Source organism: Pan troglodytes, chromosome 7, assembly GCF_028858775.2.
Source record: "Pan troglodytes isolate AG18354 chromosome 7, NHGRI_mPanTro3-v2.0_pri, whole genome shotgun sequence".
In the NCBI taxonomy this organism is placed as follows: Eukaryota; Metazoa; Chordata; class Mammalia; order Primates; family Hominidae; genus Pan; species Pan troglodytes.
Window position 1 is genome coordinate 100199240 of NC_072405.2, and position 17769 is coordinate 100217008.

At 34.7% G+C, this 17769-nt stretch overlaps 1 protein-coding gene across 6 annotated transcripts in view; it reads right to left on the bottom strand.

Moving 5' to 3' along the window:
- NBN (nibrin) overlaps window positions 1–17769 on the bottom strand; it is a 68909-nt gene that overhangs the window by 7125 nt on the left and 44015 nt on the right. For all 6 annotated transcript variants that reach the window (XM_063816403.1, XM_063816404.1, XM_063816405.1 and 3 more), the window contains 5 exons: window positions 14686–14958; window positions 12632–13079; window positions 7214–7282; window positions 5540–5695; window positions 2666–2779 (listed from right to left, as the gene is read on the bottom strand). In XM_063816403.1, the coding sequence (XP_063672473.1) occupies window positions 2666–2779; window positions 5540–5695; window positions 7214–7282; window positions 12632–13079; window positions 14686–14958 (1060 nt within the window). The remainder of the gene's footprint in view (window positions 1–2665; window positions 2780–5539; window positions 5696–7213; window positions 7283–12631; window positions 13080–14685; window positions 14959–17769) is intronic.

Below are 17769 nucleotides of genomic sequence, written 5' to 3' on the forward strand. Positions count from 1 at the left end.
AAAACAGAAAAGCTACTCCATCTACTAGAGGAAAAAAAAAAAGGGATATTGGAACAGAACATACAGAACATGCAAAAAACAGATAAAGAACCTAATCTTCAGGAAATAATAATCCACGAATAAAAAGTAAAATAGAAACATGAAAGCAATGAAATAATGACAAAAAATCAGATAATAGAACAATGAAATGAAAAAAGAACAAATGCTAAGTAAAAGAACCATAATAACAGCCTTTCAGAATTAAATTAGAAATAGCTAACACTTTCCACTGTTATAAATGATTTATATGTAGTATCTGATTTAATCCTCATATGTCTGTGAAATAAAGGTACTATTATTATTCTCATTCTGCACAGATGGAAACAGAGACATTAATCTGCCTAAGGTCACATACTTGGTGAGAAACATTACAGACACACCGGAAATATAAAATTTTGATACAGTGAAAGAGCCTAAGAAAACCACAGTGAATGCAGAAAAAATAGATGTGGACGACAAAGGTAATCCAATAAAAGGATAGTTATGTCTTAAATGTCTTATAGAGAGCCCAGCAAATATAAAATATTCAAAATATTTAATAGAAAAAAGTTCCTTGAGAAAGAGAATTACGCCTGCAAATCAAAACAGCATACTATATGTCAGGAAAAACTAATGGAGAATGATCAACACTGAGATGTATTCTGAGTGTTACTGGCTTTCGAGCTTAAGAAAGATGACTGGTCATGCATGCAAGTCACCTAAAAAGGGGAAAAATAGGACTGGCATAAGGTAAGGGAGGCCAGGTGGGAGGAAGTACTAATACTGTCCTCACTTTTCACTGTAGCGAGCCAACAAATAATTGTATGTGAGCTTAATATGAAGTTTAAAACTACCCATTCCGACTTACAGTGCTTTTTATAGTTTTCCTCCTTAATATTAGACAGATCTCACAAAATAAAATATCTTGGAGGGAAGAAACATTTATAGAAATTCAGCAATGCCTTCAGTTTAACTTCCTCCTATCAATGTCTCTCTCTTCCTTCCGAGTCTGTCCCTGCCTCTCACTACTCCTCAATGAAGAGATGTCTGGAATATTGTTCACTTCACTGTTTAAATAGGTAATTTCTGGGCTTTAGGTTTTCACATCTTCATTCTTTGTGTACTGCCATAATTCTGTGGAATGCACATGTTACAAAATAAGCCAATTATTCTTTCAAAAAAGAAAAGGAGAAAGGATGTGATTTCCATTCTTTCATTTTTTTAAAAATAAGTATCCTGAGTGACCTTAACAACTCTACTTTCATAAGTGACTTTCCTAAATAACCCTTATTTTAAAATAACTGAGAAAAAAGCATTTTTAAAAGTGAATTACACTATACCCACTACAAAGCAAAATAAGGAACTCTGAGAGGTTAGCAAGGACCACAGTCAGCTTTTGCCTTGCCCTATGAGTATCTGCAAGTCATGAAAAACCTGAACTCTGCTTTAATGTCTATACGGGGTATGAGTGATACGAAAGAAAACCCAAGGTGGTGACTTTAATAAAAGACCCAGCACTAAAAGAAGAAAGAGAAATAAACCTTACAACACAGAAGGAGCTAGCAAAGAAACTTGTCCATCTTCATTCTGGCACTTAGTGAAGGAAAGAAATAAAAATCTCATTTGAAGTTTCTAATGATAAGCCGGCCTTCATTCACTCCGGCTTCTGGTCCAAATATTAATACGTACTAACTGTCTGGGTGATTCAAAGAATCACAAGAGATTTTAATTTAAAGTGGTCTCATATTGGTAGAAGACTCAAAGATAGAAAACATACCTTTTCTAGAGGAAATACATCTGAACTTAAGACTCAAGAAAACCCTACAGATCGAGTTACAAAGAAAACAATCAGTTCATATTCAAAAATCACAAAGCACAAACTTGAAAACAAGGTACCGTAAGAGCAGAAAACAGATCAAACATTTTAGGTAATGGTATCATTAGGCAAATAATATAAAAGGGGAAGCTTGAAAAACAGCAAGGAACAAGAAGATTTAGAAAGAAATAAAACAGACTTCCAGTAATGAAAAAATAAATGAACGGATGCAATGCCAACTAGAGTTGAAGACAGAAGTAGTAAATTGGAAGATGATCTGCAGCAGTTGCCAAAAATATAACCCAGAGAAACAAAGAAATGAAATACACAGGAAAGACAAATGGAAAAGAAAATTTAACTTACGTTAAGTTGGAATTCCAGAAGGAGATAATGGGGAAAACAGTAAAAAGGTAACTAATATTCAAGAAAATGAATAAGAAATTTTCAGAATTGTTAAAACACAATCCCCAGATTTAAAAAGGCCAGTCCCTTGACATACATTTAAGTGATATATTTGTAATATACTCCACATTCTTTTAGTTTCCCTTAAAGTTTTGTGGCTTTTATCTCCCCCTTTTCATTAGGATGTAAACTGAATTTCTTAGGTCTCACCTTTTTTTTTTTTTTTTTTTAACAAAAATACATTTAGTATTCTTTTAAAGAAGTGTTATGGAAGGGTATAGATTAATGCTCTGTAACTCAGGAATGTTCCTGAATGAATGACTTTATGTCACTTATTTTAATTTGGTTTTAAGAAGAATTTGCTTGAAGGCCACCATAATGGACCAAAGTGCAATTTAAGCAAGTTTCTGGGCCTCACTTCCTACTAACCTCCATTTCCTGCCTTAGCCACTCTTCTAGTTCTGTATTCTTTCGAGCATGATGAGCTATTAGATCTGATCCTCCAATGATGTGTGGAAGTTTTCCTGCTCCAGGATATGTGACCTATTGAATAATAAAAGTAGTACAGTAAAACATATTAACAAACAAAAATGACCATTTTTTTTAAAAAGATTAAAAAGCAAAGATGGTAAATCATGCATAAGTGCCAAAGATGTTTATATTCTACAAATAAAAGTGAGAGCAGTAACTCTGTTCTAAACCCATCTGTTTTTGCCCTTCTTTTATAGCTATTACTATATACAGATCTGGACATGTCATGGGATTTATGTATTAAAAATAATTTAACACTTTTCATTTGGAGTTTTTATTTTAAAATGGCCTTACCTTATCATTTCACAATTAAAGCAACTCAAGATGAACACAAACACTACAATTCAAAGCACTGTATTTTGTTCTAATGACTTCAAAGCTTAAGCCCTTTCTAATATTGATGAAAATTTAAATCTTTTTCAAAACTTTCCAGTTCACAGAGTCCAAGCAGGAGATGTTGGGGATGCCAACAATTTATACTTCTAATTGATATTTTAATTGTTTACAAGTAAAGAGGTGCTTTAAGAAAAGAAAATTCCATGTGAAAATGCCCATCAAGATCATTGTTAATACTTGTTATTAGTTAATAACATTGTTAATAGTAACAGTTCCTTAATATTTGTAACATGCTTTTAAAATTCCAATATATGAAGTAGAAAGAGAATTTTAAATTTATTTTCACCCCTAAGCAGTATTTTAAAAGTTTAAAAAACGCTATGTCATTGATTTGGAGGGTTTTTTGTTTGAGACAGGGTCTCACTCTGTCACCTAGGCTGGAGAGTGCAGTGTGAGGAGAGAGAAAATCACCTGGTGACCATGGAACAGGCCCCAGAGACAAAACTTCTTCTCTGAGCAATTTAGAAGGGGGCAAAGACCAACCGGTGACCATCAAACAGGCTAACTGGAGGCAAAACTCCTTATCTGGGTAATTTAGAAGTAATCAAACTTCCCTAGTATCTAAAGTCGGCTTCTGATTCCAGGCCTCTTTCAACTTTTATAAGTAACTAAAATTTTTATACATCTCTGGAACGCCATGGTGAAACTCATTTTACAATCCCAAGCTCCCACCTTAAGGTCCATAAATGCTCCTAAGGACAATCCGCCACGGTGTGCTCAGTCCTCTCGCTGAGGCACCCCTCTGCATTCTTCTGCAGTGTTCTTCCTTTCTAATAAACTTTCCTTTTCCAAATCTATACTGTTGTCGGTAAATTCTTTTCACCAACCCGCAAGTTGACCACTTCCTGGTGCTGGGGCTCTGATACCTGGCCCGGCACAGTGGTGTAATCTTGGCTCACTGCAACCTCCGCCTCCTGGGCTCAAATGATCCTTCAACTTCAGCCTCCTGAGTACCTGGGACTACAGGCAGACATCACCATGCCTAGCTAATTTTTATATATTTTTTTGTAGAGATAGGGTTTCACCATATTGCCCAGGCTGGTCTCGAACTCCTGGGTTCAAGCCATCCACCTGCCTTGGCCTCCCAAAGTGCTGACATTACAAGTGTGAGCGACCAGGCCCAGCATGATTTGGAGATGTAAAGAACTCAGACAAATTCCTGCATTAATATCAATCCAGTTAAACATCTTCCTATAGAAATTTTGGATTGGATTTCTTCTATAGTTTCAGAACAGATTACTTGGTTAAGGATAGCAGTATTTTTAAACATTTTAAGTATTTCCAAACCACTTTCCAGAGATTCATATTACTTCATACTTCTTCAGTTGTTAATAAACCACTCTGTGCCAGTAGTAAACATTACTGTTTCTTTGTAAAACTATAAAAAAAGTCTTTTGAATTTTGATTTAATGAGATCTTATAACACAATATTAAACATGAAGTAACCATGCAGTAAGAATGCCTTTGTGCTATTCATGAGCCTCAGATATAGGGTGAGAAAAAGTGGTGTTAAACAAAAAAGTATAGTGGTGCCATTTAAGTGGAAGATATTTCCATCTTCTGCTCTAAGTAGAAGAGATTCTTCCCATCAAATGGAGTTCAGAACCCTTTAGGTACTATTATAGAAGGGAAAAAACTAATTTAACTGTGAAATGTTAATAGTAAATGCTCACAGTAGAGAGAAAAATCTCTACTACCTCACAGTCATGGCAAGATCATGTTATAGAGGAAAGCAGTTTTCCACAAAAATTACTTTTGAGTAATTATTATACTCTGATCAAATGGATAAGTAAAGGCTAGCAGTCAGAAGTAGGTCTGGAGCAAGAAGCAAATGTAAGACAACAAAAGAATACCTACTGGATAGAAGTCTTTTTAACCATTACTGATAAAATATCAGTTCCTTAATGAGCAGAAACTCAGGTCTGATGATCGTACTCAGCATATATATTTATATTGTGTTTTATATGTAAATATAGACTATAGTTTGAATTACTGAATATGCTTAGTTATTTTAAATACATTTTAATCTTCATAAAGTCCTGAGCTAAAGAACCTCCTCAAGTAGTTGTAGACCAATATTAGACTAACAGAGAAGATCCTGTGATTATCAACAAAAACTTCCTGCTTAAGATAGAGAAAACCAGATAAACAGCAACCTCTAAAGAATTCAATCTTGATGAAATCTATTTCATTCTAGGTGTTCAATATATTCATTAACTGTAAGTTCATATCGTTCCTAGAGGAATTTTTTAAAGCATTTTAAGCAGAAGAAGTATCAGTTTTCAACATAAACTGCTTTTATCTTTGTTTAGCATCACTGGTATCTCTAAAAACATTTCAAACACTGACCTCTTGTGATACAGTTGAAATACCTACCTTTCTGAATTTCTTGAAATTTTTTAGTTGACCATAATCATCATTTATGCCAGATGGATTTCTGGAAGTAGAGTTTTTAATCACCAGTGATCTAAATTCAGTCAGTAACAGCTTTTTTGGAAGCATCTCACTATCATCCTGAAGTTTGTCATTGTTCTTAAACGGGGTTAAGATGGATAGGTAAGAAAGAGAAGAAATAACAAAGAAAAGTCACTTGTCATTTGGGAATCTATAGAAAAAAGTTCAAATACCTGAAAAAATAGTAAAAATGTTTTATTTCTTGTACCTGAACTTTGTATTTGGAATCAAATTGTATCTAATTCAAGATAAGAAAATTACTTACTCAAATGCTCTATAACTTTGGAAACATAACATACTCATCTGTGACAGAAGGCTAAAAACTGTGAAGTATTTTTAACCTAGTAGTTATTCTAATAAATATCATCTCAGTAAACAATTTACCTCCAGATATATATCTTATTGACACAAAATCTCAGCACTGTTTGCTTTTCATTAAAATTGTACACTGAGATTATAATATATCCTGTTCTACAGGTCCTCATCTACTTTTCTTAAACTTTTGAGAATCTCAATAGTTTGTATCTTTTATTATTCTTAACACCTCAAAAAAGTCAATCATCAATTCTGGACATACTATCTCATTAATTGACAAGCCATTTTTAATTCAAGATTAATAGCTGTTAAATTTGCCTCAAGAGTCCTTCGTGTTATCTTTCAATTGCTGGATGAGATTCTTGGCTTCATGTCATTTACTATTAGCTAGTCAGTTACACATCAACATTATTACAGCTGCTTAAGGTTGACATCTTAGTTCTTTTAACTGCTGTAACTACATAATTAATATGCAAGTTGCTAATACATCTAAGATAAAAGCAGTCAAAAAGAAAAAAAAGGGGAAAGTCAGAAAAAAAGGTTCATCTGATAGTGACAGAATGTAATCAGCACATTATTAAGAACAGCCTAAACTTTTAGAGTTTACAAATATTTCCCATCCATTACTCTATCTGATATAAATTCTGCTAGAAAAGCATCAACCTCATTTTATAGAGTATTTGAGGTTCTTAAATGTGAAAATGACTTGTTCGAGGCCACATACCTAAGGAGCAGAAGGCAGGGAATTACACCCTGGCTTCTCTCTATACTCTTTTCACTGCATCATGGTTATAATACGATCTATCCAGGCCGTGCATGGTGGCTCAAGCCTGTAATCCCAGCACTTTGTGAGGCCAAGGCGGGCAGATCACCTGAGGTCGGGAGTTCCAGACCAGCCTGACCAACATGGAGAAACCCCGTCTCTATTAAAAATACAAAATTAGTCGGGCGTGGTGGCACATGCCTGTAGTCCTAGCTACTCGGGAGGCTGAGGGAGGAGAATAGCTTAAACTCAGGAGGCTGAGGTTGCGGTGAGCCGAGATCACACCATTGCACTCCAGCCTAGGCAACAAGAGTGAGATTCTGTCTCAAAATAAATAAATAAACAAATAAATAAAATAATAATAATAATACCATGATCAATCCATTTCAAGGCACAATCATGAAGTAAGCCATAATTAGGAAAGAGAAATAATCCTAAGAATGTAAAATCACAAAAATTGATGAGATGACAGTCCTCGTAAGCCAAATCTGTATAAAAATTAATAAAACGTTTCTCACAGATATTTCTTTAGCTGACCATAGTGAGTCTTCCTTGAGTTCACGTTTCTTCCCAATTTCATTTTCTTGCTAAAGAAATAAAACAAAAAATACTGTTCATAGGAGTTATAAAATGGTATGTTTCTATCACTTCTTAGCCTTTTGAATAAGATGAAGTGTAAAATGGTTCGTTTCTAAAAACTTAAGAGATATTCATGTTATGTATGACCAGGCATTTGGCTTTCAACTGTCTTTCCAAAAGAAATTATGAGATGAAAATATATACTGAAAGAGATACTGCAGTATCAGGACAAAGAATTGGAAGCAATCTAAATCCATATAAATCACATGCTTAGAGAATATTTAACAATATGGGAAAATGATTATAAGTAAATTTAAAAAATGACTACAAAATTGCACTAACAGTCTGCAAAATAAAATGGAAAGAGAAAATAACAAAATATTAACCATGGTTGTCTGTAGATGGTAAGATTATCAACAAACTGTCTGTTTTATTTTCTACATGTCTGTACGATCGTGTATTACTTTTAAAATCAAAAAAGAAACATTTTAAAAGAATTCAAGTTTACAATAGTATCTTAAATCATACTTAAAGAAGAAACAGTTACTTCAACTGTTCAAGATATTTGTCTGCAATAAAAGTGAAGACTGCCTTGTATATTAGTCACAGTATCTTTCACATTAACATGTCTGGATCATGTCCTAGACGGAACAATATTACATAAATGGGTAATGATTTCAGTAAAAACTACAATTCTCTTGGATGCAAAGTGGGGCACATAACATTTTACATCACATTTTCAGTAATATAGCAGTAAGTCTTAAAAGTTTTAAAAATGAAGTTGGAAAGGGCAGAAAAACAAATGTACTTTGTGCTTCCCCACAGAGTAAAGAGGATATTTTAATCAATAGAATTAAATGTATGTTTCAACCCTATCAAGTGCCATTTTACTTAGGCTGAGTACTTTTACATATCATTTACAGAAAGTTGTTATCACAATCAGAACATTTTACTCCCTTTATACATAATCAGAATACAAACTCCCTTTATGGACCTTCTCCCCATCCTGCCCTACTCTCTCAAAGTTGCTCTTCCTCTTGAGCAAGTTTTGATTTTCCAACTCAGAGAATCATACGACCTACCTAGATACTCAGAATATAAGCTTGGAAATTAACTTATATTCTTTCCTATCTATTTATTTCCCATATAGGTAAACCACCAAGTCTTGGGGATTCTACCTCAATGCTTATGAAACTTCTCTTCTCAAACTGCCTTTCATGGCAGATGCCCAATGCCTACAGTAATGGAATAACTGAGTGAATTACACAGTGAAAGCTAACAAAAGGAACAGTCAGAAGAGCATGGTAGACCTGTGTTTAAGTCCAAGTTGTCAAACCTAGCTATGTGACCTTGGCAAGTTACTTAAAAACTCCCACTGTCAGTTTCCACACATGTTCAATAGGATATTAACTGCTGCATTGTAGGGTTGCTGTAAATATAATAAAGGTATCCAATAAGTGGTAGCTATTACTACAGGGTACTGGAAAATGCTGTAGTTTTAAGAATTTACTACTGGGTATTGAAAAAATGCTATATAAAAATGCTTGACTTGAGAAAGGAGAGTACAATGAAGTGAAGAGGAAATATACTATAGACACAGTGGGTGCTGTTAAGGAGAAGAATGTTAAGGATCTTGAGTCAGTTTTGCATTTTATAGAGACTGGGAAACTGAAAGTAAGGCCAAGACTCAGGCACAGCTATCATTCATATAAGGATAAAGTCCTAGGAGGAATATTAAGCTAATAGTTTTCCATTTCAGCTGACAGGAAATCTTACAGACATGCTATAATCTAAATTTAGATCCAAAAACAGAGAAATGACAGTTCTACCATCAACATCTATTGGAAAGTGCCTTTCTGAAATATAGCTAGGGATTCCAACACCAAAGAGAAGTATCACATTTTTTGCCTTCAAAAAATCGCCAAAAAAATTTTTAAATAAAAGGATTAAGAAGTATTTTTCTCTGACAGTCACTTCTGTAGCTAAAAAAATTAAGCACCAATTCCTTTAATCCATGAGATTAACATGAACTTTCAGACAAATTCTTAAAATAACAAAAATAAAATAATTTAAAACAACCCCACATTGAGTAAGGTTGATGGATTTTATCAACGTCAATTTCCTGGTTGTGATACTGTACTGTAGTTATGCAAGCTGTAACAATCAGGGGAAATTAGATAAAGGGTTCGCTGCATGTGAACAAACAAGTGTCTCAAACAGTTTTTAAAAGTAACCTTACATTGAAAACAGAAATACTTTTGTACCTATTACAGATTCTTACTAAAAATATTATAGTGTGGGAATACAGTGATTTAACTTGTAGTAGTCATCCCCGTGGTATCCCTGAGGAACTGGTTCCATGACTTCCCATGGACACCAAAATCCATGGATGCTCAAGTCCCTGATTTAAAAAAGCATAAATTTTGCATATAACCTAGACACATCCTCTCATATACTTTAAATCATCTCTAGAATACTTACAATACCTAATACAATGTAAGTGCTATGTAAGTAGTTGTTATATTGCATTGTTTAGGAAATAATAATTTTTAAAAAGTTTGTACATGTACAGACCCATTTTTTTTTCCCAAATACTTTCAATCACAGGTTGGTAAAATCAGAGGATGTGGGACCCATGGATACAGAGGGCCAACTGTATCTCAATGAGAGATACCGCAATTAAATTGCTATTCTTTCTCCAAAAGCCTACAACATATTTTGTACTGTAATTTTCATTTAGAATGTCATGAATTCTCAAACAGTAAAATAAAGGAAAAATGGAATTATACTATAGAATCATAGGGCAAAATAAAATAATTATATTTCCTGATATCGTTATACCTCATATAAACCTTACATATTAAATGAAAGTTTTGGTCTCTGAAAGACTGTTTGATGGCTCCCATGTCAAGGGTGTATAGTGCTCAGTTCTTGTCTTTCCCTGTCTGTGCTCTAATGCCCAGTGCCCTGAGTGACGTAAGCCCTGGGAGAATGTGCAGTGAAAGTAGGTCTTCAGGAAGATTAATTAGCAGTCATCCAGGATGAGCCAAGGAGAGCTGTTACAAACTAAAACCACAACCATTTCCAGACAGTTTTGTGGCCACCATAGCAGCAGACTAATCTGGGGTGGAATTTAAGGGAAAAAAAGTGGGGTGGGGGTAGCTACTTAAAAAAAGATTAAAGTCACTTTGGGAGGCCAAAGTGGGTGGATCACGAGGTCAGGAGATTGAGACCATCCTGGCTAACACAGTGAAACCCCATCTCTACTATAAGTACAAAAAATTAGCCAGGCGTGGTGGCGGGCGCCTGTAGTCCCTGCTACTAGAGAGGCTGAGGCAGGAGAATGGCATGAACCCGGGAGGCAGAGCTTGCAGTGAGCGGAGATCGCACCACTGAACTCCAGCCTGGGCGACAGAGCAAGACTCTGTCTCAAAAAAAAAAAAAGATTAAAGCATGTACTAGGACAAGAAGACTAAAGAAAATAACATGTCAGAGAAAATCAGAGGAGAAGAGAGCACAGCAAGGGAAATGTATTTCCAAAGGTGTGGCCAAAGTAATGTAAAAAGTGGCTAACTTTCTAAACACTTACGTGTAATACTAAGTAACCTGAATACAGATTCTGAAAAGTCTGGAACTAAAGTAACAATGTAAATCCATAATGCCAACAGAATAAAGATAGCTTTATAAACATATGTAAATGTATTAAACTTAGCAAATGATGTCTTGGATTTCAACAAATGTCACATTAAACTAATTTACCTAGCTCTCCACCATAGTAGGAATTGCGACAGAAGTGACTTATAGAACATACAAATCTCTTGTTTCAATTAGTGCATCTGTGAAATGAGAGTAGTCTTAAATCCTTCACAATAAAAAAAAAACCCTCTGTCTCTGAAGTTCTCACTCTGGCTGCAAAATGGAATCCGATAATTCAACATTCATTCTCTCTTTCTTCCTTAAATGCAACTCTTTATCAGGGACAGCAATGTGCCAAGTTTAAAACATTTCCAGACTCTTCTAGATTGAGGATAGAGAGTGGCTAAATTATTTCCAATTCTGGCCAATAACAAAAGCTATTAAGTTGGGTTTCTGAGAAAGCTCCTTACAAAACAGGGAGGAATTCAGCTGGAAAGGCCTTTACCTGTCCCCTCATCATCACATTCTTCCTCCCTGGAAAGTAGACTTGATGGCTGGAGGTACCCTCTCAAAGAGCAGAAAGATAGACACCTAGTAAATTAATACCATGGGAAGCAGCTCTGATTATCTACTTCCAGGATACTTTTATAGGGGAAAAAAGATCCTATCTTACGGAAGCCACTGATTTTAGAATTTTTAAAAATATCAAAGGAATTCTTAGCTAACACAATGAGGGAACTTATCCTGGGAAGGAAAATCAGATATACTGAATGAAAATCTCTGGGGCTCTGGCCTGGGAATCTATATTTTCGAAAAGCTTACCAGCTGACTCCAATGCAGCTGGTCCACAGAAGGGCATTTAGGATCACTCAGAAAAAGTAACAAATAATGGGGATTCCCTTGCCTATATGAAGATAACAATACACAGGCCAAATAGGACATAGGTTCTGTTTTTTGAATAGTAGTTGTAGATTTATAAGGTCCTTGATACACACTAGGTTCTCAACTGCTTAGCTAATAAACTATAACGTCCGTTCACTTAATCCTATCCTTTCGCCTATTCCTGTCCTTATTCTGCAGGTGTTACTGGAGAGGATGACCACAGCCATGAATGAGTGGAGCTAATGAATCCACGTTGGAGATCAGAATACTAAAGTTTTACTTCATCAGGTCTGTGCTCTCATCTAAAGAGCTAACAAATCTACAGATAGGTCAACTTACTGATGTATACAAAAAAGAAAATAATCTGAGGTGTTTTCATAGATCAAAGTGGGTAAGACAAATTATCAACAGTCATGAAAATAGACAAGGACATTACAAAACCTAAGTGAAAATGAAAATTCCTAGTGATGTTATATCCTAAAAATTTATTGAGTAGATACTTTGTTTTATTAACTTCATCTTTCTGTGCCTGTTTCTTATACTGAAGCATCTCCTACACTTATCATTATAGCCAAATGTCTTTTATAACAGTGCAGCCTAATTTGGAAATCTAGTAAAACAATCTCATATGAAAGTTTAATTTGTGGTCATTTATTTTACACTACTGAAGAATCACTGTACTTTTAACATTTACCATTTACCTTATCAACCAACAAATTCCTATAGTACTGAGTGTTAAAGACATTAATGGATGCTCATACTGTCAATACAAAATCGAAAGTACCTGTTAGCATTCTAAGCTTCTATGTACTATACCTCTCATTTAAAATGATACTTACAGATATTTTGCTACTTTCTGGTACTGCTTCATCACTGAAAGTGTCATTTGTTTCTATATCCATCCTTGGCCTTTTTCTAACATTGACATCTTCCTCCTGTTTTTGAACTTTCACATCAATTTCTAACTCTGGTTTTGCGTCCTTGAATAACTGTTCCAATACTTCATCTTCTATGGCCACATCATCCATTTCTCTTTTTTTATTTGATCTTAGCTTTTCTGCAGCATGAGATTTACTGGCAGAATTTTTCACAATAGATTTTAAATCTGTATCTGTAAATAAGTTATTGTCTGAGTTTGTGTCCACAGGCTCATTCTCAGATAGATGCTGCTCCTTATTTTTCCACAATGAGGGTGTAGCAGGTTGTGTTTGTTCTGAAAGAGAACAAGACGTTTCTATTCTTGCTGATTTGCATGAAGACATTTCTTGATTTTCTTCATCCCTTTCCCTTAGATTTAAAAAAAAAGAAGAAAACAAAACAAGAAAATGAACACAGCTAAGTAACCTTTTAGTTTGGCAATATTCATCACTCCCTCCATTTAGTTCACAATGTACTCTTGATTTTATTAACAATATTACTGGAAATCAACAAATAGACCTTTGAAAACAGTGCAGAACTCACATACATTCTGCTGTTTTGATAGAACTGACGGACCCTGTGGCTAAAGCAGTACGGTGATCTCTATCTTCTCTGCTTAAGTTGCATTAGTTGATAAATTACAGGAAAAGGTAGAAAAATATAAAAATACAAAGAAACTGTTGCCAAGAGACAGCAGCTTACTTTATAACGTAGTAGGGTTGTGGGCAGGGAAAATTACCCTGGGAATACAATCTGATGGGTTAATGAGAGATGGATTCAAGACAGTAAGTCAGAGTGACTAAATCTACAATACGGTACTGACTGTATACTGCAAATGCTATGTGAATATATCACTAAAAGTTTCCTATACAATACTGTATCATTCATTCAATAAATACCGAACACTTTATGCAAACTGTACTAAGCCCACAGAAGACACAAAGACCTGGGACTCTGTTCTCCAGAAGTTTATTGGATTCATGTTGAACAAGAACAGTCAACCCAATGTTCTATTAACACTAATTTAATGCCAAGGTACTGGACAAACCAACCAATCGAGAGGTTTTTGTAATAATTTAGGTGGTCAGAGTTTGAACCTGGCAATAGATGGAAATGGAGGGATTGACAGACACTGAAAATAACAATCAATAACACTGATTTCAGGAGCCAGAGGACAAGAGTCAAAAATTGTAACAACGTAAGCTATTTTACTAAAAAAAAAAAAAAAAAAACAAAAAAAAACACACATTTGGTGAGAGGATAGAAAAAGTTTTTAGGTCTATTACTGGGGAAACAGCATGAAACCCCTGTGGAAAAGAAGTAAAGTTTAAAGGAAAAGTTAGGGCCGCATATGTTGATTGTCAGTAATAAAGTCTCAAAACCTGAAGGCAGAGTATAAAGAGCAGTAGGGGAAAGAAAAGAAGTCCTCCAAAGTTCATACAGAAATGGGAGAAATAACATCATCTTTTCTGAGAAGCTTAACAGGGACGGCACAAGAAAAAAGGCAGCAGTAGCTAGAGGAAGAAACCAGGTCAAGAGAAGGTTTTCAAAAATAAAGGTGAGATCGAACTTTTGAAAACAGAAGAAAAAAATCTGGGATGATCAATATATTCAAAATATGGAAATTGAGAAAATAATTGATGGAATATGGTCCTAGAGGGAGTGAGAGCAGTTCTCAAGGAAAACCAGCAGAAATGTGATTTTAGAACTGAGACGGGGGCTTAGTTCTTATTGAAGAGAATTGCGGCAAGTAAAATAACACGTTAAGTACATACATAGAAGGAGATGAAGGAGAAACTGTCTAGTGGCTCTAGTGAAGGAGATCAGGGACATTTCTGAGAGGGAAAGCGGTCAAAAAGCCGCAGCAGCAGAAGCATACTTAATCAGAACAGACTAAAGACAATACCATTCTACAACAGTATAAAAAACTTACATTTTTTTTTCAGAGACATGAGAGAAGTTATCAAAAACAGACCTTTTTTTGGCAGACGGCTGAAAGTAGTTTCTGATGGAGTTGGTCTGCTGCTGCTGAGAAGCCCTATCTTTACTTTTATTTATACTTGGCAATTTGGTTGGTGAAAGCTGATAGTTTGGGATTCTCATCTTAGCCAAAGTATTTGATACCATACTATTATTATTAGAGCTTGTTTTGCAGGACTCCTTTACAGTGGGTGCGTCTTGTGAAAGCATTCTGAATTTTTGTTCCATTTTGGAGACTTTGATTTCTTTTGGCCTTTCACTCAAATCCCTGTAGAAAAAGAAAAGAATGCAAGGTAAATAATCAAGTTTACAGCAACTTTAATACAGAAACAAAGATCGTTAAATAGTTCTAATGTAATATAACCTTAGAAGATAATTTTTAGACAAAAATACACTGAATATATTTTACCATCCCAAGAAAGCAACTCCTTTATTACCTAAGCATCCTGTGGAAGGATGATACCTTACTCTTCTTCACCCCCTACAGCACATATTGTTGTCCACTGACAAACACACACAGAATACCAACTTAGCATAGCCTATTATAAGTTAAACTAGGTGATAATCCTAGGCAATTTGTTTTGTTTAAAAATTTTAAATTATTCCCATGTAAAATCACTATTATTATGGTACTTTCATTATTATTATTATATTATTATAGTACCTTTTTATTAAAAATGGAAAATCAGAATAAAATCACATATAAGATATTCAGGTCACTGTAAATGAACTGATATCATTATTTCAGCCAGATGGCAGACTCGAGAATAGAACAGAACTCTAGATTACCAGAAAAATATTTTCAACATACATGCACAGAGTATACTTTTACTTACTTTTTACTTTTACACAGTATGGTTAAATTAGACACTGCCTTTGCTATTCTTATTTTACAGAAAAAAACAAAAACAAAAACAAGAGGTCAGGCTGTCATTCAAGCAACTTCCAAAACCTTAACAATTTCTCTTGAAAAAGTTAAATCTGGCCTCAATATGAGTGTAGCAAAAATTAAAATAAATATGGTTTAATATAGTGATATCTTAAGTATCTTAATATGAACACTTATGTCATATTTAAAATAAAAAACATACGGTTATAAATAGAAAATAACAAATAATATAAAAGTGCTAAGCCCTTCCATTCAAAAAAACAAAACAAAATCCCTCTTCAGATAAAGAACCATAGAAAAACTATCTTTATGGACAACTATTAACTATTTAAATAGCTAGGTAAACACATATAAAGTATCTTCAAAATTACAAGTAACATTCAAATATAGGCAACATCACACAATACAAATATATGTATTTCAAACTTATCTCACCAGTTACAAATAAGTTGAACAATTCTTTCCAGTCATCCATGTACATTTGCAAGGAATAAAAAAACTATCCTAAGACAGGAGTTGCCAAACTACAGCCTGTAGGCCAAATCTGATCTGCCACTTATTTTTATAAACACAGTTATTAGAACACAACACTTTCAATTACAGTCACAGACACTATATAATGATATTTCTGTCAACAATGGACTGCAACATATGATGCTGGTCCCATAAGATTATAAAGGAGCTGAAAAATTGCTATCACCTACTGACAGCGCAGTGCAACCCATTAAGTGTCTATGGTGATGCTGATGTAAACAAACCTATGCTGCCAATTGTACAAAAGTATAGCACAATAGCACATACAATTCGGTACAATACATAATACTTGATAATGATAATAAATGACTGTTACTGGTTAATGTATTTACTATATTATACTTTTTATCATTAGAATGTACTCCTTCTTATAAAAAAAATAACTTTAAAACAGTCTCAGGCAGTCCCTTCAGGAGGGATTCCAGAAGATGACATTATTATCATAGGAGATGACAGCTCCATGTGTGTTAGTGCCCCAGAAGACTTTCCAGTGTGACAGGATGTGGCAATCACTGCGATGATCCTAACTCTGTGCAGGCCTAGGCTAACATGTATGTTTATGTCTTTGTTTTTAACAAAAGTTTAAAAAGTAAAACAAAATTTAAAAATTTGAAAACAGAAAAGCTTATTGAATATGAAGAAAATATTTTTGCACAGCTATACAATATTTTAAATGTTTTAAGCTAAGTATTATTAAAAGTTTACAGAGTACAAAAGTTACAGTAAGCTAAGGTTAATTTATTATTGAAGATTTTTTTGCATATAAATTTAGTGTAGTCTAAATGTAGTGCTAATAAGGCAACAATCATGTACAGTAATGTCCTAGGCTTTCACATTCACTTACCACTCACTCACTGACTTACCCAGAACAGCTTCCAGTCCTACAAGCTCCATTCACGGTAAGTGTCTTATACAGGTATACCATTTTTTATCTTTTATACAATATTTTTTCTGTACCTTTTCTATGTTTAGATACACAAATACTTCCCATTGTGTTACAACTGCCTACAGTATCAGTACAGTAACATGCCATATAAGTGTGTAGCCTAGGAGAAATAGGCTATACCAGCAGTTCCCATCCTTTTTGGCAACCGGGACCAGCTTCGTGGTGAGGTTCCATGTTTGCGGGCAGAGGGGGGAATGGTTTTGGATAATTCAAGCATATTTATTGTGTACTTTATTTCTATTATTATTACATTGTAATATATAATGAAAAAATTATACAACTCACCATAATGTAGAATCAGTGAGAGCCTTAAGCTCGTTTTCCTGCAACTAGTCAGTCCCATCTGAGGGTGATGGGAGACAGTGACAGATCATCGGGCATTAGATTATCATAAGAACCTAGATCCCTCACATGCACAGCTCACAATAGGGTTTGTGCTCCTATGAGAATCTAATGCTACCGCTGATCTGACAGGAGGTGGAGCTCAGGCGGTAATGCAAGCAATGGGAGCAGCTGTAAATAAAGATGAAGCTTTGCTAGCTTGCCCGCTGATCACCTACTGCTGTGTGGCCTGGTTCCTAACAGGTCATGGACTGATACCGTGGCTGAGAGATAAGGAACCCCTGGGCTATCTATACTATACAGTACGCTATACCATGTAGGTTTATGTCAACACACTGTTCGATGTTCACACAATGCCAAAATTGTGT